This window comes from Triturus cristatus, chromosome 7, assembly GCF_964204655.1.
Source record: "Triturus cristatus chromosome 7, aTriCri1.1, whole genome shotgun sequence".
NCBI classification, from domain to species: domain Eukaryota; kingdom Metazoa; phylum Chordata; class Amphibia; order Caudata; family Salamandridae; genus Triturus; species Triturus cristatus.
In genome coordinates this window covers 1,353,858,138-1,353,883,507 of record NC_140590.1, presented here as the reverse complement: position 1 = coordinate 1,353,883,507, position 25,370 = coordinate 1,353,858,138, and the positions used below count along the sequence as shown (strand labels likewise).

At 45.9% G+C, this 25,370-nt stretch overlaps 1 protein-coding gene across 2 annotated transcripts in view; it reads left to right on the top strand.

Moving 5' to 3' along the window:
- Window positions 1-25,370, top strand: part of LOC146812049 (rho GTPase-activating protein 39-like) — a 485,991-nt gene that overhangs the window by 72,565 nt on the left and 388,056 nt on the right. For both annotated transcript variants that reach the window (XM_085619026.1, XM_085619025.1), the window contains exon 2: window positions 24,684-25,115. In XM_085619026.1, coding sequence (XP_085475152.1) covers window positions 24,684-25,115 — 432 coding nt within the window. The remainder of the gene's footprint in view (window positions 1-24,683; window positions 25,116-25,370) is intronic.

Here is a 25,370-nt window from a genome sequence, read left to right as displayed (position 1 = left end):
TCACTATGGCTAGAGAAAGCTTAATGCTGACAAAAGATAACATTGTTTTATGTGTGGCGTACAAAAGTGTGAATCTTCTGCCTAAATCAGGAGGGTTTGCAAGTATACTCGAAACGTGCTCAAATGTACTCATAATACACCTGCTAAACATATATGTGAGGGCTTAAGATATGATGTCACTTCTTGTGATGCCAGTTCCTGTGATGTCACTCGCTGTGATGTAACGCGCCGCGATGTCATGCGCCGTGATCTCACACCCTGCGATGCCACTTGCATACCGATTAACTAGGTTAGTCCCCCCACTTCTTTTTTTAGGACTTGTGCCCTGCATATATGTAAGTGCTATAACAAGCTGGAATTTAGCACACTTTACTGGCCTAGTCATCTTCCACTGCCCCATCAGTACCCTTTTTTGTGAATCACTGTTTCATTGGCATGTCTCATTGTTAATGCCCTGTGCTCGGCAACCTTCTTAAATCCTTATGTGGTTTGCTTTTTGTTTTATGAAACGGTCCGTGTTTTCCAGCTTCCATTATTGCCCATTTCCTTATATTTATTTGTATTAAAAGTGTCTTGAAGTGCTTTGAAACAGCTAGAAGTTTACATTTCGGCACTACGTAAAACACCTAGATAAATATGAAAGATTACGAACTGCAATCCGTTCCAGCTATTAAACAAACATTTGCAATAGTTCTCGCATTACTGAAAGTTTGAGCTATTGGTGTAGCGTTATTATTGCAACGCCAATAGCTCAAACTTTCATTAATGTGAGACCTATTGTATTGCAAATACTTGTTGTCCATTGTGAATCCCAAGGATTTTGCTTCCAGCGCAATTGTAGGTGAAATTCCTAAAAAGGGGGGAGGGGAGCAGACCTTTGAAGTGGTGGATGAGTATCTTTGGAATGAAATAGAGTGAATTTGATCATGTTAAAACTCAGTTTCAACTAGAAGATTTACATCATTTCGATTAATTTTTGTAGTTTTATGAATAGACAACCCTGGATATAGTTGGGTATCATCTGCCTGGTGGTGTATTGCTATGTTTTCACAGTGTGTCACTGAATCCGATGCAGATGTGGGTGCCACCAGCATGCTACTGGCATGAAATGTTGTGGCCTGTTGGTTTTGCCATTGCTTGTTTGTCTACTATTCCTATCATTGTCTCCCACAGGATTCTAGCCTGATACTTGACATCATGGAAACTCTTGCACCAAGTGCTGAATTCACGAGTTGATGTCTGCGTGTGTTCACATGGTTAGGCTGTTGCAAAAAGCACATTTTCTTTAACATAGCCTGTTATTGTTTGAAAGGAAAAAAGACAGGAAAAGGCCTTGGGATTATTCCTTTGGAGGAAGCAGAGTATTTCCAGTTTGCTACTGGACATATGCCCAGTCTTCAGAGGCAGCCGTTAGTTGGCCCAGCGCTGGGCACCAATCCATGGCCAGAGTGCACACTGGAGGGTGTATTAATAGTAAAAGCAGCTCTCTTTGAGCCCGCCCCATTAAGAACTGCGCTGGCTGGTGAGCGAAGTTCAAGGCAGTGTGTGGATGCGGCTTCAACACCGTGTTTGATGCGGGCGCCAGCTTTCCTTGGCAACCACTGCATGTACTTCAATCAAGAAGTACTCAATAACAAAACCTTTAGCACTACACATCAAACCTATCCGGACTGATGTGCAATGGGACAAAAGTTCCAAACACTTTGAAGTTGACAGATTCAGGCTACTCTGGCTTTTACATACTCCACTTGTAAAGGTGAGCCTCTGCTCTGCCTCTCTGGGCTGGGGACATGCCTTATTTGTTTCGTGGTATGGCCACTGCTCGAGGCCTGCCTTTCGTTTCATTGGCAAACTCTTCTAAGAGTCTGGGTGCCAAGTTCGAGTGGTGCTGCAACCCCAACACCGCATTAATCACAAGAATCTTTCCTAAGCCGGTTTCCATACTCTCCATTGCACAGAAACTGCTGCAACTAACTTAAAAAAATATATATTTTTCTGACTTCTCATCCGGCATTGTGTAAAAGCAGCTACATCAGCAATTCGTCTGATCCCTTTACACAATACTTAATAATGTCATATTGCTAAAGTTGTACGTATACTCAATATATGTTCATTATTTATGTATGCGTATCATAAGTAATGTTGCAAAAGTTGTACGTATACTCAATATATGTTCATTATTTATGTATACGTATCAAAAGTAACATTGCATAAATCCATTCTGATGACTCTTCTATGTGGGATTGTTGAAAATTGACTATTTAAATCTATGAACTACCACCTTTCCCTGGAGGAAAGCCATTTTCAGGTTAGATAATTCGAACATGAAATAAAGATAATTGAGCAACGAAAAACCGCAACTATTTTATATTGGCTTATATCGAGTGAGGACGAAGTTTGGAGGCGTGAGAATGAAATTGGGGCCTTATCTCTAGTTGGGTCAGAGGAGGCAACTGGAACGGCGGAGATGTCATATATTCACAGGGGGATACATTGCTACTTCTGAAGTGGGCGGGTCACATATATAGAGGGTGCATAAAGTTTGCTGTTCAATCATGGTGTCGTTTTAAGGAGGTCTCTTATCAGTGGTCTGTGTCAAGGGACTTGGCCAAGGAATTAGGAGGACAATCCCACATCATATGGAAAAAGTATGTATTTTATGGCCATGCAGCATGGACAGTCCACCATCCCGCTTGATAGAATCTTACCGACCACATAAGGGGACATATAGGCAATGTGCGCCTGAAAGTATTTAATTTTCTCCTGCCTAGTGTGGCAGAAGACTTTTCTGCGGTATTCCAGGAACGTTTCCCAGGCCGTTCTTTCTCAGTGAGAGGACACCCTAAGCCGGTCTCCCAATGAAGTTTAAGCCAACATATGGGCGAGGTTTAGAAAGTTGATAAGGATCTGTATAACCAAGTGATTAATGTACGTCCCAGAACCATGTTGAACAGAGTCTGCATGGAGCTGTGTGATGGAGGTTCTGAATCAGTAATGTGCCAGAGAATGTGCATCAGTGCCAGCCCAGCCCCGTGGGATAGGAATGACCTAGGTGGGGGTACAGTGGTATTAAGTGAGGAATCAAAGGTAACTTCACATTCTTGTTTAGAGAAGTCAAAACGGGGCTCGTGTCAAGGCGTAATCACTCCATATCTTGGGTAGGACATATTGCAGCCTTGAAAATCATGATGCTCCCTAAAATCTTATGCGTGTTCTGAGCCATCCCTTTAATTTTTTTTAAAGCAATGACATCAGTTTATTCCAGGAACTCTGTAATTTTGTTCATTTTGACAGGGCAGAAACCTAGACTGAATTGTAGGCAATGCAAGAAACACCCTAAGCAAGGGGGGTTGGAAGCCCCACACACTTCTATTATTATCAAGTCTTCCAAGAGTGGCTGCATGGAGAGACGGATACATTGTGTTTTTTCATTGATCAAAACCAGGCAAAGTGCCCAATGAGTGAGTTCCCATGAAGACCAATGGCCTACTGGAGTTGGAACGTGCATCTATAACTGGCACCGGTTGACCCGCAGGTGGGGGTTTACTTCCCACCCACTCAATTTCGCCTCTGTTTGGCAATATGGGCTTTACACCAGGGCAGGAGAGGCTTTTATTTCAGAATTTGATAGACCAGGGGGTTTTCAGGCAAACAAGGGAAAGAAGTGATACACAATATTCTTTATTAGTGGCGTTACAAGTGTTGGATGGAAGTGCTTGAGAGCACAGCACAGGTGACGGGTAGGTAAGTGGAGCAATGCCCTGAGACATTTATTTCACAACATAAGACATTTCAACTCCCAGAGGTTTCGGTTTCTCAGATTATCACAGGATATCTGGGGATATCATACCCGCAAGAGCCGCAAAAGATCACATTCAATTACTGTTTCAGGCACACCTCATTTCAATATCGGAATTTACATTAATAACTCTTAAAAAGAAGAATCAAACTCTGATCAGTTTCAAGGCGGCAAGGTGCATTTCCTTCCTCAGAGACAGGCACACTCTTTAAAACTTCTCAACAAAACACAACAGCATTTTCCAGCCACTAAATTAATTTCATTTATGCATCTCCAAAGTGGCCGTCTATAAGTTAAGTCCAAAATCATCTTCCAGTGGCAAATGCCTAATCTAAAATATCCAGATTTTTATTTTATAAAAATGTGAACAGCTCACATTCTGCCTTCAGTATGGGCTCGTAGCACCCTTTTGGTGCAACTTGTATGTGGCCTGAATGTTGCAGATATAATGTGCAGTTATTGGTAAGCGTAAAGCAGCAATTGATTGCTTTGGAATAAAACTCAAGAGGCTGAATGGGAGATCATTGGTGGAGGTCCTTCTGTAGAAAGAGTTCTGACTGCTGCACTGGGTAGAGGGTTTTGTCTGTCTCTCTGATGGTACAGCATGCAGCTAGGTCAGCGAGGTAATTCTTCCGTCTGTTTCTTTGTGTTCTCGGAGTGAGACCCAGGCGGGTCCTGTATGTTTGAGTGATGTTCATTCACATACTGCAAATGATCATGTTGACTATCAAGACAGAGAAATCAAACTGTATACAGGCATATAGTGCATTGAAATGCGTGTAGTAGTGATCACTTGTGTCACTGCAAACGTGGTGCTCAAGAATAAAAACAGTAGTGAGGCCAGCTCACAAACTTACCCCGGGTAAGGGGTAGAAATGTCCCATGGGAAGGGAGGACTTGAGGGACCCCTGTAGTCACACTCTAAAAGACCAAGTTTAGGAGGAGATTAAACATATATGCACGTAGGAAGCAGAGAATAATATAGGGGATGTCATGTGGGAACTGGATACCTTTGCCAACCTTTCTGGGCTTAGGATAAATTGGGGCAACATTAGTAGCTACCCGCTGAGGCCTTAAGCCTCTCTGACTTGGGACTCCGCATGTCTACTCTTTCTAAGTGGGAAGCCTTCACTTTAAAATATCTGGGAGTTCAGATTTATCATTCAGGAGCTGACGTAATAGACAGGCCAAACAATAAAGATCTCTATGGTCTCAGGTGATGTTCCGGCGTTCCCTCCTTCGCACAACGGCTGGATGGATAGCGGTGTCAAAAATGGTATTGCTACCCTAATTTCTTTTATGAGATTTGCCCTACAGACCTTGAAACAGCAGGCTGATCACACAGTGGCTTAAGGGACACAGATTTTAAATTATATTATTTAGAAGCACAAATGTAGTGGCTCTCACGTCGACTGGCAAAACAAAACCTATATGAGCTACAATATGATATGGAACAGACAAGGCTATCACAAAGAGGTCCCTTAGTGTTACAGACAACCAACATCATAACATTACACCCTGAATCTAGCAAGTAGCACAATAATATCATTGGCTACACTGCGCCAAAGACTCTTCATCCTATGCCCCGGACATACTACTTGCCAACTGCGAGTACCGGTGGAATGGCACCATTGCTGGGAACAGGCCAGACTGAGCACATTGGGAGATCTGTTCAAGAATAAAGAATTAATTAAGCTAGGTGTGAATCTTGTTCTCAGATATTGAACACATCCCATCAACTATTTAATGGAGGTTAGACTGAAAATGTTTAATTATGTGTGTCTGTCCAGCTAGAACTAGGCCCTCAGATATGCTAATAATGATATGGAACTCTCCTATGGCCTGGAAAGGCTCCAGTTCTACTGTTAATTCTTTTGTAGATTGCTGTGGATCCTCTAATGTTATCAAGATGTTGTCTGCAAAGGCTGTGAGTTTATATGTGATCAGCCTTAGACTGATCCACCCTTAATCAATCATTATCTCTAAATCTTTTGCAAGAAGAGCTCTGAGGTAAGTGCAAATAATTGTAGTGAGAGGGGGCAGCCCTGGTATCTTCTCCATCGAATGTCAACAAGACTCAATTGCTGGCCATTGAATTTGATTTTTGTCCAGGCCGTTTTATAGCTAAACCAATTTTTATTGATTTCCGTTACAATAACGTGTAGGCAAATTGCCATCAGTTTGAACGGTGTTACATAGCTAGTTGTAGAAATCTCACCTTGAGTCCGGCGCATATATGATAACATATCAAAGTCGACAGGAGTGATTGGTTCAAAATATAACAATTAGGCTATAGTAACTGCAGGTAATAACATTTGCAGGTAATTTCATAAACATGCAAGGGTCTCTATTTGTTGTTACTGTGAGTGGCCCCTCACCCATATAGTCACAGACTTGTACCGGAAATGTGCCAGGGTAGGCAGAAAGCGCTGCTCAGCTCACAAGGTAGTTGCAGCTGACAGTTCGTGAATCCGTTCCTCTCTGGCCTGTGCTTTCATCAGTGCTTTTCCCCTGTTGCCGTACTCCATCAGATTGGGTTTGCATTGGTGAAATTGGTGGTGCCGAGGACTAATTACGTCGTTGTTCCACCCAGTTCCAGGTGTCCGGTGGCTCAGTGGAGAAATAGCTTGTCTTATTTGTCATCACTTTTAATTTTGCCGCGAAGAGAAGTGAGTAGGTCAGTCCCGCATCTCTTAAAAATGTCTTTACTCCCAAGAAGTATGGCGTTCAGGGCTGGACAACCAGTGTATAATCAGGGAACAGGAATATGTGCACATTGTCATAATGGCTTGGCTCCGTGGCTCGAGCTGCCCTGAAGATGGCCTCTTTATCTCTGTAGTTCATGAGTCTAGCCACCACCGGTCTGGGAGCAGCCCCCGGCAGTGGGCGGCGATTTGCTATTCAGAGGCCGCCTTCTACTAGGTATTGCACTGGCAACTTCACAGGCGCAACTGCCTGTGTCAACCAAGTTTCGAAAAATAGCACCGGGGCAGATCCTTCTGCCCCTTCAGGGAAGCCCACTATTCTCAGGTTGTTACAGCGGGAATCCCCCCTCAGAATCCTCTGCTCTATTCTCCAGCTTTTGAACCTTGGCTGTGAGAGATTTTAGCTGGTCTTCTAGATCAGACACTGTGGGCCTAAGCTCTTCCAAGCTATAATTTGTTTGTTTGACACCAGCAGTAAGTTTCAGTCATCTTGTAGGAGTCCCACCACCTCCGCCACAGCGCCACTGTATCAACCCTGCTCTACAGATCCTCTCTGGTGTCAGCAATAGCAGCAAGGATTTGGTCCAGCTTAGAGTCTGCCGGGATTGGGGACGTCTCCTCCAGCGGCTGCGCCTGATCAGTCTGTCCAGCGGACTTGGTCGTCGGGCACCCCACCGAATGGAGGCCTCCACCTCCCCATCGCCGCAGAATAGATGGGGATGCTGATCAGTGCGCAAGCGGCGGTAGTGTGTGGGTCTTTGAGCCTTCGTAGGGGAAGAGGGGCGAAGAGGGATAGCTGGTGCTCTCAAGCGCAGTACCCGTCAGTCCTCCACAGTATCAGGGCACCATGTCCAGTCCCACTGTCGCGAACTCCGCTGCCAGGTGCTGTATAGTAGTTTGCCACGAGCTAGCGCTATGGCAACCACCACTTCCACAGGTCATGGAGGTGCAGAGAGGCACGTAAAGAGTAGCAGGCAGTCCCTCTGCACTAGGCTTTGCCCACATTCTTCGCTGGGGCCGCTGGTCAGTCGATATGTGCCCGCTACGCTGGCACTCACCTCACCCCGCAAGCCAGGCCAAGGTGCAGCAAGGGGGGAATGAGCAGTCCCGGTGTTGGGTTGACCTTTACAGGAATAGATACTAAATGAGGAAGTATGAGCCAGGCGCAGCTCAACAATGTCTGGGTGGGGCTAGGGGGACCAGATGTGTATTCATCAAGGGAGGCCGGATGGTCAGGGCCGTGGATCAGGCATTTGACACGGTCCGGGGCTTGCCATGCCGGTCTGGTCCTCATTGCAAACTGGGTAGAGGCAAGGAGGGGAGAGCCCCCTATCTTCTACCAGTGCCTCCTATGCAGCAGGAAGCCGCAGCCGCTCTTCCAGCACCGTAAGGGCCTACATGGGAAAGTCGTCCTTCAGGGAATCCACTCTCAGGTCATATGGCACTTGGATGATGGTAGATGATGCCATATCTTTAGGTCAGCGGTCGAAGCGGTCTCAGAGAATGACCGCCATCTTGCCTCGGCAAGTCACGGCCCACGGGTAGTTTTATAGTTAGCCTGTACCCAGCCAAGGAAGCTGGGCCCAATACTCAATGTCTCTGCATCCGAGGAGAGGAGAACGGAATTCCTCCCTCTCCTCCCTAGCTATATCTGTGAGGTGTAGGACTTTCTTGGTGTTGTCGGGAGCATCACACTCACAAACGAAGTCTGTATGATCAGCATGTTTTAGCTAGGGTAACGACTCACCCAGTGTATTAACCCGTAGTTAATTAAATATTTTAGCATCAACGTTCAACAGCAATCAGGTGATACGAGTAAACTAAGCACAGGGTCTTTGCTCAGCTTTTGGATTGGGGAGGTGGTCTCCTCTGCCAAGGAACACATTACACCCTGGATCTCATTGAACCTGTTAAAGAATTCTGTCGTGATTGAAAGGTTTTTATAGAAGAAGGCGAAGAAGCCATCTGGTACTGTTGCCTTTGCTAATTTTAGCTCTCCAGTTTCCCTCAGAACTTCTCCTTTAGTTATCTGTCCATCCAGCTGCTCCATATTGTTCACTTCAAGCCAGGGCATAGAGACGGAGCACAGATACCGACCCTGCTCTGTTGTTCCGTGCGGTCCGGTCTATACAGTGTTTGGTAGAAGGCCTGAAACCTTTGGGTTACAACCACTTTTTGACCCCCCCAAGACAAAAGCTCTCTCATCACGAAACACTACGCTATAGATTTGTGCATGGTGTGCTCTTAACTTACTTGCCCAGACCCCTCTTGACTTTTTACCTCCTTTAGGGAACCGTCTGCCAACCTTTGCTGGCACATTTTTGGCCTATCGTTCTCAATGGTGAAAATCTGCCACCTCCCACCGTCACTTGTTGGCCTTTTTGATCATTAAATGAAAAGGGGAGGCATCTCTAAAATCTCCTTTCTCCTCTCCATCCGGTTCATCGTGATATGCAGTCTGTACTTCTGTCTGTAAGGGCGTGGCGGGCTCCGCTCCACCGATGGATTTGGCGCTGAAAAGACCGATCCCTCCGCACGTGGCCTAATGTTTGTCCACAGGGTTCATAGTTCCCAGTTGTCTTCAGAGACCGTACAAACCACATACTTCAGACTGGTTCAGCAGGTATTTTCACAGCACCTTCCGGTGCTCAGAGATGAGGTCACAGTGTTGTGTCTGAATGTTTTTTTTGTTGCTTGGGTTGTAATTAGAATGTCTGGCCCATGTGAGGCAGTGGGCCAGGCACTTAGCCTGTCGGGGAGCTTCATGTATGTTTTTTTTTACTACAGTAACTTCGGCTTCGAAGGTCAGGGGAGCGCCTCGGGGTCCCCAGAATGTCTGACTGTCGTCTGAGAGCAGAGCGGCGGATAGTGTTGATCCAATCAGAACGTGAGGTTTTCAGACACAGCAGCACACTTCACTCTTGGAGCCCGAGCTTCAACCAGCACAGTGGATTTTGTTTCATTTCTGAACGGAAACGTCAAACAGCGAGACTGCCCTCCATGCCAGAGCCAGCAGCAGCCAGCCGCCGGTTATGCCACACTCTTTAGGGCTCGGGTGTCAGTCTGCAGGAGGGGCACTAGCTTTCGGAGCTGGACATTTGGGCAACAGGCTGCTAATCATTTCCAGAATTGAGACCCGATACTGCAGTAATAATTTCGCGTACACTACTCAGTGGTCTACGTGGGGGGCGGGGGGAGTATGGCAACTGTGGACGGGTAATCAGAGGGCGGGAATAACCTGAGGATTGGGTCAGTGGGCAGAGTCAGAGGTGTGGCTACAAAAGAGCAAAACATCCCAATTTTGAGTATTTGTTTGGCATTTCACTGACCAGTTACAACTTATTACGATATTTAATTCAACCAATGGATACACATGTTTATTTAAAGTTCAATATGACTTATTGACATTAGAATACATTCACAAGGTGGGATATGTTTCCAATCCAAGAATGACCCACATACTCTTAAAAGTGGAGTCACAAGCCATTTGTCTCTGAGCCATGCAGCTTCTGTCATAAGCACTTCATCCCTTTTTCCACAGGAGCAGTTTAAACATGAATGGCAAAATATCCTAGCTTGCAAATGTTTTCTACACAAGTATGGCTCTGCCATATTTGCCACATAATACATCATCTGCTGCATTATCTTAATAAAAGGGGGCAGGGTAGAGATACCCTAACCCCGAGGGCTCTTGGGGGGTCGCACAGGTCCAAAAAAGCATTTTTTATAAAAACTTTGATCCTGCCAAAATTGTTTTTCAAAAACAAAGAGCTGGTTCCTTAATTATCGGCCCCTGGGTGGGGCTGGTCCCGGGGGCATATTTTTAATAAGTGAGGGAGGGCGTACAGGCTCCCCCCCCTCCTGGGGCTTAATATTGCCCCGGGGACCATCACCTCTCCTGGGCTGCTTAATAAGTGAAAGTGGGGGAGGCCCGTACGGCTTCCCCCTCTTCCCCGAGGATATGATGGTTGTATTGTAGTTTGTAGCCCAGTTTTAAGAAAATGTTATGGGGTGACTTAATATTGGTCTTAAATGGACTGTAATGTTATGAACATAGAATTTCCATTTAAATCCGCCGGTAATTGAAAGCTCAACTTCTTCAGTTGGACTGATGCACTGGTTTTGGTGTATGCTGAGTTGTGGATTATCTCTCAGAGGGAGTGCAGTGAAATATAGCAAATTATTTTGTGTTCTTTCCCGAAGTCTCTTACACATTCACATAGTACTCTTGACTGTATTGGCCTCTCGTCACTGGGGTGGAAGCAGTGGAGCGCATCTGTTCAATAATGTTGTTTCAAGAGTAAACTGTGCTGTGATATCCTTCTCCACGATTGAGTGTGGATGAAGCCGAAAATATTGCCCGTGGGCGCAGTGATAGCATAGTTCTTGATGTGGTGCCACTGTGCTTCTCCTCTCATACAGTAATAGAAGAATGAATGGTTGTTTTCCCACCCAAACTATTAGTATCATTAAGAACATCAGTATCTTGAAGTTGTTTTATGTGAGTGGAAGAGATATATTGAAAATGGTTAGATCAAACATGTTTGTACCACCATCCTTCCTGCGATTGATAAAGGCAGTCTATTCAGTATTCTTTCGGGTGGTGTCCTTATAAAGTTGAACACTCAGGTAGTGGGCGAAGGATTCCACCCATTGCAGAGGAAAGTTGAGCTCAGCCCTCTTGGTGATCAGAGTGAGGAGGAATGTCACAGATGTGGTCTAAATTATATTTAGCCCATATAGTTCATCAGATTCTAAGAAAACAGAGGAATTGGAGTATATCAGTGGCTGATAGGGATAGTAATATTCTCTTTTTTCCAGAGAAAATCTTTCTTGAAAGAGTGGAACTAGTGTAGTGTCGCCAAAGCACACAGTAGGACAGAGGGCATCTCTGCGTTGTCCCTCTTTCAGTCTCTTTCTTGGATGAGTACATGCCATTCACACTGAACTGAATTGTAGGCTGCATACATAGCAGTTTAGCCCACGGTAGGTATTTTATCCCCTCCCCCATTCACTCTTGCGCCGCAAGCCGTAATTCCATTGAATTGCATCGAGCAACTTGGTGTATTCATAAAATACTGCGCTTGCCTTGATGTTTGACCTGATCTGCTGCATAACAGCGACAAGTGTGCATAGGTTTTAGTATGTGAAACCGCCAACGAAGAAACCTGATTGTTCTGATAAGACGGAGCCCAACACAAATGGAACAGTCTCTTGGCAAGTATCTTCGCCAGTATTTTATTATGAGTGATAACGGGTGCGAGCAGTCACAGAGTGATGGTGGCTTTTAAGGGAGTCTCTCTTGAATGTACGCTTGCTAGCAGGGGAGCACGTAATACATTTAATGGCCTTTTAATGGGTGATACTGGGTGAAGAGCACGACATTTCATCAGAACAAAATTTGGATACCGCACATCTTCTCGGGTAAAGTGCTGAGTTTGCAGTGCATGGTCATTCTAGTAGTGTAGAGCTCCCCCCATCGTGGACAACTAATCTGTTGACCAACAATGTGCTTATGTGTCCCTGTGCAGTTATTTCAGAGCGCCTTATCAAAGATACCGTATTCTCCTGTGGAATGTGGCTGGGCCCAGGGGATGAGTTTAGATTCTGCAAGTGGGGAGATGGCTGCTCATCATTGCCCAGGAGTGGTTGTCGTTTGCTGAGGGGCTTTACAAGCCACAGCCTATTATCACAAGCCACAGCCAGTGATTGCAGGCCACTCACTGGCATCATCAGCCACCGCCAGCCTGTGGCAGCCGTGGAGTTCCCTATAGATTAAAATTGTGGCCTCTGATCGGGATAGCCTTTTTCCCCCCATTCACTTATTCATCAGCCCCGCGTAGAACTGTTTCCCAGAATCCTTTCCTCGACTCCGTTTTGGTTTGATTATCTCTAGCTCGGCTGCAACATGCAAGGCGGATTCCATGTGTTAGCTAGTGGAGGGTTTGTTATATTAAATTACAACTGGAATTTCTAACTAAACCTTTAATCGCTGGACTGGAACACATTTCATCACTTTGATTCGGGTTGGAAAGATTCCAGTGCTGCTGAGCCCTGGTGTTTGTACAGTGTCCATGTGCCTGGGAGACCAGAGGCCCGGGACAGATTTTAGAGTTTATCGGCTAAAATTACATTTCGAGTGTCCTTGTGCCATGTCTTGAAAGCCCTTCTCCTACACGCTACTCTGTGTCCTCCCGGCCGGGCCTTGTCAGTGCGCACTTGCGCAGTGTATGTACCAAGAGTAGCATGTGTGCACGCCCTGGCCATACTGAAGGCACGGCCCTGCTTATAAGCTCTAGGAAGCATATTTAAAATCTTGGCTCCGCACACAGGTCCAGTTCACGCTTCGCTCGGTCCTCCTCCACGCGTCTTCCCCACAAAGAAACCCTAGAAACCAGATTTTAGAAAATGCAGAAATCCGGGACCGAAGCCTGCAGATTACATCTCTGTCTATCAACCATTTGAAGGGAACCTGTGAATTGGTTATTGAGGCATTTCGTCATCCTTATGGAATGCTGGGACGGAGGTGTTGGGGCATTCACCCTCCTCTGGAACCTCCCTGGGGTGCCTTGGCTGGCAGCCCAGTATGGCTTCGCGGCTTCGTTCCTTCGCATGGATTTAACATTTTCCAGGAGTTTGCTCCTCTGTTGACAATCGCATTCATCGGAGGCTTCCTTCAATGATTTTTAGGAACCACGCGTCAGATGTATGAAGTTTGCATGCAGAGGACACTGGGGCTTAATTGTGGGTCTGCGGGGCTAAGCGTCCCGCCACTGCTCTTCTGAACCCCCACCCGTGTGCTAGCAGTGCAACCGCCCAGCTAGCTGCCTGTGCCTACTCCCACTGAGCTGGCCTGCCAGCAGCTGAAGAACGTGCGCCTGCCTTTCAACTGCGCCGTTTCTTCGGCGCCTGTCCATTCACTTGATGTGTTGCACAAACTAACTCCTCCCCCCCTCCCCCCCCACACACACATCTCCTCCCAGGGCCCCTCAATTCAAATTTGCATCTGAATAGGCGATTCAGGTTCGGAGAGATTGAGGAGGGAACTTGACCTGTGGACACCCACCCCCACCCCCACTAATATCAACAGCAGCAAGGAGGAGGTGACAGATGAGGTCAGTGGCAGATCACCTACCATTGGGAGTGACCACTCACCAGTCCATTGGTGACGAGACGTGCAAACCAGGAAATGTCATTTATGTAGCGCTTCCTGCTCCTGACAAGGCGTCGAAGAGCTGCTGAGGTGCAAATCTGCCTTTCTTCGTCAGACTGTTGAGCAATAGGGGAACCCTGCCTTGCTCCCGTGCCGCATGGCCTGGCCTTCGTTGCACTGTTCTGCTTCTTTACAAGGGCACGCAGGGCACTGTTGGCAGCAAGCAATGGAGTGGCAGGAGATCAGTGAGAAACCATTGCCATTTGCAACACCGAGCAGAATAACACACATAAATAGTGACCCAGCGTCGCTGCCTAACTCATGCTGCCTGCCACTGGATTCATGTAGCGATTAAAAACAAAAGTGTGTGCTGCACACAACATCCATTGAACATTGTGCAAAGTGTTACACTTTTTAGCCCATGTCATCCCTTACATGTCCTTTTTGTATATTTCTTCAGCAGTGCAGGCGTTTGAATCCACACTCTGTCCCCTTGAAGCAGAAAATGTAATTATTTTGACACAGGACTGTTGTTTTTATGCCCATTAAGTAAGCAAATTGCAGGAGTCTCCATTTAAAACAATGTTTGTCTGCGAGAGAGATGAGAGGGAGAGATCCCCAACTGCTTAGTATACATTTTCGCCCCCAGAAAAATAAAGGGTTGATTTGGCCAAACTGTGGGTTGAAGCTGTGGCGCTCAACCTAGTGAGCTATCTTACATATTGCTCTTCGGTCTTAACCAGGGCCACTGGAATTACTTGATTCTGCGGCCACAGCGTTTTCGGTGTAAGTATAGATTTGCCACATTATCTCCATCATCTACGGCATATTCTGCAGGTTTGTACACCCCAAAAAAATTCTAGCTCAAACTGATAAAAAAATACTAAAAATTTGGGGGCACATTTTTGGGCAACGTAAGGCCCTTTGCAAAGGTTGACCAGTCATCACTAAGTTGCTTATAACTGTATTTGGGTGTTGAGCTACTATTAATGAGGGGAAACCTTTGCCTAGGCAGTGTTAACGTGTCAAAATGACAAAGTAGTGAATACTATCACAAACGTGCTGTATTACTCTGCATAATTTACCTTTTCTTGCAGCATAATTTAGCCAATCCAACTGGTCCAACCCTGCCGCATAATTCCAGTGGCCCTGGACTTAACACAGGGTAATGCAAGTGGATGCCTTTCAAATCCAATGATTGGGAGGGCTGAACGTTTTGTGAAACATGCAGGGCTTGCTGGCTAATAGACTACTAGAAATTGATCTAATTTCATAAATAGAAATGTAGAGACGAGCACCAATATGTTTTGAGAGTAACTGGTTGCGGCTCCTGTCTACAACTAAACATTTGGAGATGTTGAACTTTCCACTTTAAGGTACAGTCTCAGAATCACCTTGAAGGGGCAAGTTGAAAACATTTGTCTAAGTAACCCCTTCAGTAACGGGGACTGCTGTGCAAGAATGTAGTTTTATATACCAAAAAAGTTATTTAATTTTCGTCAGTGTTTTTTCTTTTAATAGATATTGGGGAGAGCCCACCAGCTCCCCAAACATAACATCTACAAAATCCATGGCAAAATAAAACAATAATTGACAAAGCTAAAATGTTGAAAATAAACACTGGGACTTTTGGCTTTGCCAATGTTTTTTAGGTTTCGCCTGAGACAACAACTGTGCTGTTGTTGCTTACAAGATATTTTGTTTACTTAGAGGGGCTTAGAGCCTGCCCATTGCTTAACCATTGGTTGGCTTCATCGTCACTCGCATTTCCCTAATTGTCTTTGGTCAGCGCATGCTGGCTTTACTTCCTCATGGTGTATTTTTTCCTTCCTTGGTGCAGGACTAGAGTTCTGCTTCCTCCTTGCCCAGTGTTTGTTCTTCCACTGCTCACGCTTCTGGAGCTGCACTGTTCACGCTTCTGGAGCTGCACTGTACTAGTGTTCATCATCATTAGTATCTTTATGGTCCTCACATCATGATGGGGGCCATATTGTTTTGGTGCTCTAAGCCTCTGTATTTGCACATTGCTGCCTTGAATTGAATGTCCCACCTACTAGTACACTGTACCTGCTCCTCTCACATTACCTTGTTTCCGCCCCCCTTTCGAGTCCGCCTTTTGCACTGAAATCCGGTGATGCATGTGATGTGCCGATATGTGCTCTGAGTGACACTCTACACACCCTCGTATCTCGCACACTTATGGTGACACCTGACACTCAGCAAGTGGTAAGTGTGCACACTCAGCGCCATGCTGCCTGGTGTCCAGCATACAGATATCTTTCTCTGTGCAGGGTGCAAATACAGCCTCAGGCATGGGTCACTTTATGTTTTTGTTTATTAAATCTAAACTCTCTGGGTTGCAGATAATGAATTTGTGTATGCATATGATTAAAGAAGTGTTTCATAACAGGCTTTCTGTGTAGTCATCAACATTAAGTGAAATCAAAAATGGTAACAATCATTGCCATGCTGGTCTTCCACCTTGGTACCGTGAAATAAAACTATTCCCAAACCCTTTGGATCTGTGCTTTATTTGGATGAAGGAGTGTGCGCGTGCATCTTTGTGCGCGGTGATATATATATATTTCCATATCCTACTGGCGGTCGCCAGTAGGTAGTTATAGTTAGGACCTATTTTCCATAGGAAATCCGCAACATTCTATTCCCAATAAGTCTGGCGCCGGTTGACAAATCTTCGCAAAATTTTCCTGAAAGTTTCGTGGTGATTCGTCAAGCGGGGGCCGAGAAAAAAGGGGGGTCCCAAAACGCGTTTCCCCATGCAATTTCCCATAGGACCTGTTGACGCAGCTACAGCCCGAAATGCTGAACGGAAGTACACCAAATTTGGCAAAGAGGTAGTCCTCAGTTCAGACTCGTGCCTTTTGCATACATGGTGTAAATCCGTTCAGTAGTTCCTGAGAAAATTAGAGTAAAAAAGATAGATATATCTATGGCCTCGGAGTATCTGCGCACCCTCTGCGAACCGAGCGCGCACCCTCCCGATCACGCATTGAATGCTAATTGGCTGTCAAGTGTCTGTCTACATTCGAAACCAGGAACTGTTGGCAGCCATTTTGTGCCTCGGTAGAAGCAAGGCTGATTAAGTAAGGGAAATAAGTGTGTGAAAGATGTAAAGGGGGCAGGGTATAAATACTCTGACCCTCTAGTGTTGCTTAGGGGGGTCCCAGAAGGCCCCCCTGGGGCCCCCTTTTTAGAAAAAACAAAAAACGGCGAAATGCGCGCAGGGTGCGTGGATCTGTCCGGAAAAAAAAAACCCGGAGCGTGGGCTTTCGCGCATTGTTAACAATTAGCCCCCGGGGGGGCCTAATCCCGGGGGCAAAATCTTTACATATGAATGGGGGAGGGGGGCTGCGTGGCCCCCCTCCTTGAGCCCTTGAGGGCCCTGGTGACTGCCACCCCCCAGGGCCGGCTCCTACAGTGTCCTGGGGTGCCCACCCCCAGGACACTGTTGTTTGCTATGAGAGGGCGGGAGTCTCCCACCCTCCCATAGCAAACTTCATTAGGATTTTGAAAGAGAGAGCAGGGACACATGCTCTCTCTTTCAAAATCCAAACGATATTGCTTTTCCACACGGGGAGCTGCATGTGGAAAATCAATGCTGGCTCCCGAAGGACACTGGGAGCCGGCTGGGACCGTGGGGGCGTTGGGGCTCCACCCCATGGTCCCCAACGTTGTTTAATAAGCCTCGGGGGATGGGGTCATCATTAAACATCATAGCTTTAGAGATAAGTTATAGATAGGAATTAGCATTTAAAAAACCTTTGAAATTCACTGAAAAAACCATAGGTTTCAGGGGCGTTATAGTTAGCTGGACATTTCCCTCGTACAAAACCCTAGAAATTCCCCCGTTAGTTAGTTCAGCTAACTATAACTCGCGTCCCCGCAATGCACTGCTGATGACGTCACATATTACATCACTCATGACATGGTCAGTGACATCACTGATGACATCATCCATGTGATAAATTAGTGCATCTTCTCACACCCTCATATAACCTTTGATACACCAACTCAAAATTCCAGACGCTTATTCTCAAAACCATAGATACTCCAATACCAATAACTACATACCCACTCATTGAATCTTAGGTCTACACACACCTCCACTCACTCACCTGTACAGTCGCTCATACTTGCAGTTACTCAGTACAGGACTATCATATGCATTTATACACCTATATAGACACTCACACACGCCAATCATCCATAGAGGTACTCACACACCTAGTCAGTCATGCAAATAATTAATCACACTCCCATTTACTCACCTATACAGTTATACACACAGAAGTTAACTTACTCATAAAAATACTAACACATTCTTACGCTCTTGTACAATTACTGATACAAGCACACACTCATCCATACAGCCACTCTCACAATCACACTCTCACATATAGCCAGTTATATACTCTTACACACATATATACTGCCTTTCACATATGTAGTTACTCACACATGTACCACTGAGATATACATTCAATCACTAACACACCCATACATACACTCACCCAACCATACAGTCCATCACAGATGCACTCTTAAAACCATGCACCCATAGAATCACCCACTCCCACGTCTATGCACAGAGTCACACACACGCCACCCACACAAACACTCAGGCACCCATACAGATACTCAGACAACCAATCAATAACCCATATAGCCACTCGTATAGCTATTCACAAAACCATGCAGCCACTTATACACCAACAGACAAACAGATACAGACATTCACACAGTTTAGTCACTAGTCTGCAGTAAGATACGTTTAATGACTCACTTATAGAGTCAGTTACGCACCTACAAAATCATCCATTCACACACTTATACATCCACTCATTCTTCCATAGGCCTTTCCCTATATATATATATATATATTTAAACTTTACAGAAACACAGACTCACTGGATGACGTCATCAGTGATGTCATCAGTGATGTCATTTGAGATGTCATCAGTGATGTCACTGACCATGTCATGAGTGATGTAATATGTGACGTCATCAGCAGTGCATTGCGGGGGCGCGAGTTATAGTTAGCTGAACTAACTATAACGGGGGAATTTCTAGGGTTTTGTACAAGGGAAATGTCCAGCTAACTATAACGCCCCTGAAACCTATGTTTTTTTCAGTGAATATAATATATGATAGCCTGTTGAGTGTGAGTCTGGATTTAGATGATAGCCTATACCAGCCTGCTGTATAAGAGGGCTAAAAAAAACATTGACAACACCAAAACCTGTCCTTAAAAGCATTTCAACCATATTCAAGCATGGCTGAATGTGTGTGTGTGTGTGGGGGGGGGGGGGGGGGGGTGCTATACCACGTCATAGCGCTTTTTTATTTTTTGACTTTCAGTCATGTTGCCCGGCAGCCGCACTGCTGTTTAACGTGGCTAAAAAAATTGACAAAGCAATTAACTTTCGTAAGCGAGACCTCTTGGGTTTGCTAGTGCTTGTTATCATGATACAAGTATGAACAATCTGAAGATGCAGAAAGGCACCATTGCTGTAGTGTGAGTCATCGGATCATGAGATTGGTTGTACAACCTGAGCACCCCTTGTTTAAGGTCAGGATAAGATCAAGCTCTTGCTAGGAGCGCAAATTTAAATACATTTTATTGTTTATTTAAAATAATTACTATTATAAATGTAAGATAAAAGCTAGAAACGTACCAAATGGACCGGCAAGAAATTTGTCCATCCAAATCTGTGATATTCAAGGGCCAATGCAGTTGATGTTCAAGTCCTCATGAATACAGATTCAGAGTGTATAAAAAGCAGAACCGCAATGAGACGCAGCAACAAAAAATAAACGATCGTCGCTGGTAGTTGGCACAGTCGGATTTACAGTCAAGATGGTATTTTGCTCGGCTGCCGCTGACTACAGGAGCATTCTTGAATCTGTACTCCCATGGGTGACATTTGAACAAATCAACCTGGAATAGTCAATGCAATGTCGCAGTGTAAACAACCCATTTTCAGATCCTCACCGTTGGGAGTTCACATAACCCCCGCACTGTGCCCACTCCAGTATAGCATGCAATCTTCTATCACCTGTATTTCTCATAATAAACAGCCAACATGCGTTGTGGTTATAATGGTCATTGTTGGCCACAGTTTTATTACGATTACATGCATACACTCTGGTCATAATTTTATGACCCCTGGCCACAAATTATCATTGCGAACTGTCCTACTTTGTTTGTCATAAATCATATACTTTGCTTGTCATAACACATTGCTTGGCGTAAATCATTTGTACATCATAAATTCGTAAATCGCCCGGACAGTTCATTGGTCAGTTGTTGCAGGCTTATCTCCTTTCTTGCCACTTATGGGTCATATAATTGTTTTTGTTTGTTTCCACGCTCCTTGCGTGCGGGGGGTTGCTTCTCCCCAGAGTTAGGCCCCAACTCGCTACCTTGTTACTCATTTGTACCCTGCCCTCCGGCGTGGTCTGAGCTGCGAGTGCCGTCTGTGTTTGCTACCCACTTTTGTCAGGCCTACTCACCCTGCCGTAAGGCATCCCAAAGTGAATGGCCCTACTCCTACTCGCCGCCCTGTCGGTGTGTCTCCATAACCAACCATGGTTATGGTTATAAGTTGCCGCTCTCCCCCGCTCCACGATGATAAGAAGCTGCACAGGGTGAGCGGCGACTTATAATCCTCTGCAGTTTTCCCGCCTCCGCTGGCGGTTTACCCCCATTGGGGTATTCGTACCTCAACTGCCCCCCTCCCCATTGGACGGAGGGGTATGACGCCTCTCCCGCGCACCGTGGGCGCGAAGGGCTACCCCCATCTGCTTCTGGGCGCATTGGGGCACCCAGAACTCAATCCTTCCAGTGGCTCGGCGGCTGTTATAGCGCCGGCCCGCGAGGCCCCCTTTGGGGGCAGCCTCTGCAAAAATGCAAATAGACGAGATACTAAACCTTATTCGGGCTTCTCAACTTTTCCGTGCTACCCTACCGCAGTCAAGGCACCAGCACCCAACCAAAGCTGACTCTTTTGACCTCTGCACCACCCCTTGTGCCTGACAAGTACAGGTCATATACTAAATGGATTTCCGTCTCTGCCCTGCACAAGCTGATTTCCAGCACTTACAATCACGTGCGAAAAAGATTTGGTGAAGGAATTATTTTCGTGAGACCTTACTTTTGTTTATCTAAAATCTGACCATGTTATTATGGGGTTTCTCACTGCACAGTGTTCACCCGCCACTCCTACAGGCAAGAGCTATTTTGGACAAGAAATGCCTCAGACTCCCTGACCGAAAAGTAAACGAAATGCCACCGGTTCCCACATCAAGCCGTTCCAAAATAACATTTATTTTGGGGAGCAGGATGGCAGCTTTCAGTAGTAGCGTAGGAGGGCTGAAAACTCTAAAAATTGATGCAGCATCCATAAAACATTTTTTTTTAGATCTAAACAGGACCTCACATACAAGAAATGGAAGGGTGTCATAGAGATTATTTGCAGTAATGTTAGTGGGCTGCTGCGAATATGACACGTTATTTCGCATGCCATTACTACGCGGTTATTACTTAGCAATAACTTTTACTACGCAAGTTTTTAGTTCGCATACCATTACATTGAAAGTGTTAATGTATACGAAGTAAAAACTTGCCTAGTAATAAAAATGGTATGCGGAATAACGTGTCATATTAAAAAAATTAATTTAACCCCTTTTTTACACTACACTACCCTACACTACTGAATCACCACTACACTACCCTAAACCCTAAATCACTACCCCCTGCACGAACATCCGCATTCCCCCACTCCGGTCCCTACACTCATTCTCTACCCATCACAACCCTCGACACTACACTAACTACTAAAACAGTGACCTACACTACACTAACACCACAACACTACACTAAACCCTAAAACACTACCCCCAGCACGACCCTGCCCTGTGCCCCAGTCCTGTCGCTACTCCCAAACACTACCCTGCAGGACCCCCGACACTACCCTAAACCCTACAACAGTACCCTACACTACACAAACACTACTTCACTACCCTTAATCCTAAAACACTACCCCCAGCACGTCCATACCCCTACTCTCAGTCCGTCCCCTACACTGAAACACTACCATGCTCAACCCCCCGACACTACCCTACACTACACAAACACAACACTACACTAATCCCTAAAATACTAACCTCTGCACGACCCTCATTCCCCCACTCCCGTACCTACACACAAACACTACCCTACACGACCCCCTGTCACTACCCTAAACCCTAAAACACTACCCTACACCCTAAAACACTACCCTACACTACACAAACACTACAACACTACTCTAAACCCTAAAACACTACCCCAAGCATGACCTTGCCCCTACTCCCAGTCCTGCCCCTACATGCAAACACTTCCCTACACGACCTCCTGACACTACCCTAAAACACTACCCTACACAAACACTACGACACTACCCTAAACCCTAAAACAAAACTCCAAGCACGACCCTACCCCCAATCCGCTCCCTACACTTAAACACTACGCTGCACGACCCCCCTGACACTACACAAACACAACACTACACTAATCCCTAAAATACTAAACCCTGCACGACCCTCCCTATCCCCCACTCCTGTACCTACACACAAACATTACCCTACACGACCCACACCACTACCCTTAAACTAAAACTAAAAACACTACTCCTCAAACACAAACCCTACAAAATTAAAATGTAAACAGTCCCTCTTACCTCTTTCTCCTCGGTGGGAGTCCGGAGCCCCTCCTTTGATGCTGTTGTCACCTGTTCTTCTTCCACCACGCCATCTTCCTGGCCTCCTCCTCACTGCAATTCGTCATTGCTGCCTCCTTGACTCCCGTCATCCATACATGCATTACTATGCATGCATTGTAACAGCGCATGCGAAGTAATAACATGCATAGTAAAGGCTACGCGTTATTACAGCGCATGCGTTGTAACGCATGCGTAGTAATCTTACGCAGTGTAATGACCACGTACAAAAGGATGTTTACCGGCTGCTGCACTTACAATATTAAAAACATATGTACTGTTCCTGAATATTGGATGTAAACATATTTTAAATATGAATTTGTGTTCCTGTGCTCTGTCAGTGGCCTGGCCAAAGAGGGTATTGAAGACCTGAAATTGGATCATAAATTCAAAGCTGTTCTGAACAGGGGCCCCCAGAATACGTTTGACCCAGACCCCCCCCCTCCCCTCAATCCTTAAAATGTTCCTGCTCAGGGGACTAATGTCTCCACCCACAGGTTCGAATCGGCGGTGGAGGGTGGATGTAACAGGAGTATTCTTGAGTTGAGTAACAATAAACATCAGTAATTCAGCCCATAGTTGCATGTACTTGCTTTTGCCCCTCAAGAAAAAAATAGAACAGAAGTACTTACACAAATTACCTCTGGGTGTTGAAATGCTTTTTGTTCTGAAGCTTCAAAGTGAGACTTTCTTCAAAGGGTGCCCGCCTATCGACTTGCCGACTAAATCCCCTCCATATGGACCATCTCCCTAGGACCAAAATCGTCCCCACTCATAGAAACCCATAATTTGAAGATAATTACAAACCACAGCAAACCAGTCCTTTCTGCCTCCGATGACTTCTAGAGTACGAAAAATATATAAATAATAATGACTTACAGAGCCAACATACTTCAGCTTGACAGTGGGAAAGAATAGACGTCGTCCGTAACAGCGCTATAAGGGCTTGCAGACTCTTGCGGATGGTAGATTTTCACCTCCAAGTTAGGGGGCACAAAACACTGAAAAAATACAAACTCAGGTTTTCAAAGTGGCTAAATTAAATTCTAGATTTTCCTCAACATCAAGCCTTTTATTGATCGTCTCTCACAAGACCCCTAAGCCAACTTTGAAAGCCAGTAACACTGGCCAGTAACACTGGTATGAAAATTCCCAAGTTATTGCTTGTACATTGTGTTTGTCTCGACTTGTCAAACACTTTCTGAGGGTCCGGGTGCCGGTGAACAGTCCAGGAGTTAAATACTGCATGGGGTTTTCCCGTGTGTAAATGACACTCAACTTACCTTTTTAGGTCTCGCCTGACCCAGCGCATGCGCTGGTCTGGCGAGACATATTGAGAGGGCTCCAAAAAGTGCTCCCAGGCCAGCCTAGAGCTACAGTGCATGTGCGCGGGCGCGCGCGCCGCGCTTTACCTCGATTACTTTCACTTTCGCGGCCGCAGGGCCGCTTTGATGTTTGACCGCGATCACTTTTGGCATAGCCAATGGGTCTCGCTTTTGGGACCGTATAAGTATTTAGTTATGCAACTGTTGCATTGCTAAACAAGGTGAGACCTATTGGCTATGCCAATGCTTGTTTTGTTTTTAGGGGGTGGGGGGTTGGAGTACATAAACACATAATTTCTAAAACCGGCCTTAAGAGACCGAATTATTACTGGTATTAGCAGGGAGAGTGCTACGCCGGTATAAACGTGTTAAGCTGATCACTCATTTTGCTTAAATGTAAAGGATGTCTATTGTTTTCTGTAGTTTTTTTTCACAGCTGTTGCACCCTAAATCAGCTTTACTGCTGCATTGTTTTTCCCTTTAAGTCGTCAAAACAAAACTGCTATTGGTTTAACCAGTGTTACATTGGCCTACAGGATCATAGTCCCTTTTCTAGGCCTGGTGGCGCTATTTTGGCTGGGGTAGAGCTGATTGGTCCGGCAGTCTTAATACAATTTTGTTCTGCGCGTCTGCATGGTGAATTGACATGTGACAGTGGGCACAGTAAAATACAGAGAGATTGACTGCTAAGAAGAGCATTTCGTGTAGAACATGTGAAAGTTTCCCTTTCCAAACAGCATGAAGTTGTATTTCTTTTCTGTTTGCTAATCGGACAGCTGTGAAGCCTGACAGGTGTGAGTGAGGCTGATGGAAGCAGCTGTCGCGAGCGCACGTGAATGTTTCCCCAAGTCAGAACCCTCTGCATTCAGTTTGACTCCCGCTCCGTGTTGGACTCACGGTGCCTTTCTTTTCCCGTTTCAGCTCGGACTGGGTGGAGATCATCGAGCCCCGCTCCCGAGAGCGCATGTACGTGAACCTCGTGACTGGGGAGTGCGGCTGGGAGCCCCCCGCCAACGTGAACGTGCGCCAGTCCGATGAGAAACAGTGGTGGGAGCTGTTCGACCAGAACAACAACCGCTTCTACTACTACAATGCCATCTCGCGACAGACGGTCTGGCATAGGCCTCAGAACTGCGACATCGTGCCGCTGGCTCAGCTTCAGGCCATGAAGCGCACTTCCCAGTCAGACTTCAGGGGCCGGATGAGCAGTGAGCGGCCCTCGCCCCGGGGCAGCACGAGCAGCGAGGGCAGGAACACCCCCGTCCACATCAAGCTCATGCAGGAAATGGAGCGAGGGAAGGAGGCGGCCCGGGGTAAAGGTGACAGCCTGGATAGCAGGAAGGAATCTGGAAGGTAGGTGACCATTGTGTTAATAACTGCCAGCAGAGCGCATTCCTTTGTCATGCTAACTGCTCTACACTTAGCAATATTTTATTTTGTGTACTGTGGTATTTAAGGCAGGAGGTTGCTGGAATATGTGCTGTAAACCAATGCACAACACACAAATAAACTGCAAGATTACAATCACAGGCTACCAAATGTTGGCATATCCGAGTGCAAAGTCATCTCTAGGTATCATAGCTAGGTTCCGATATTGTGTTAAAGGCT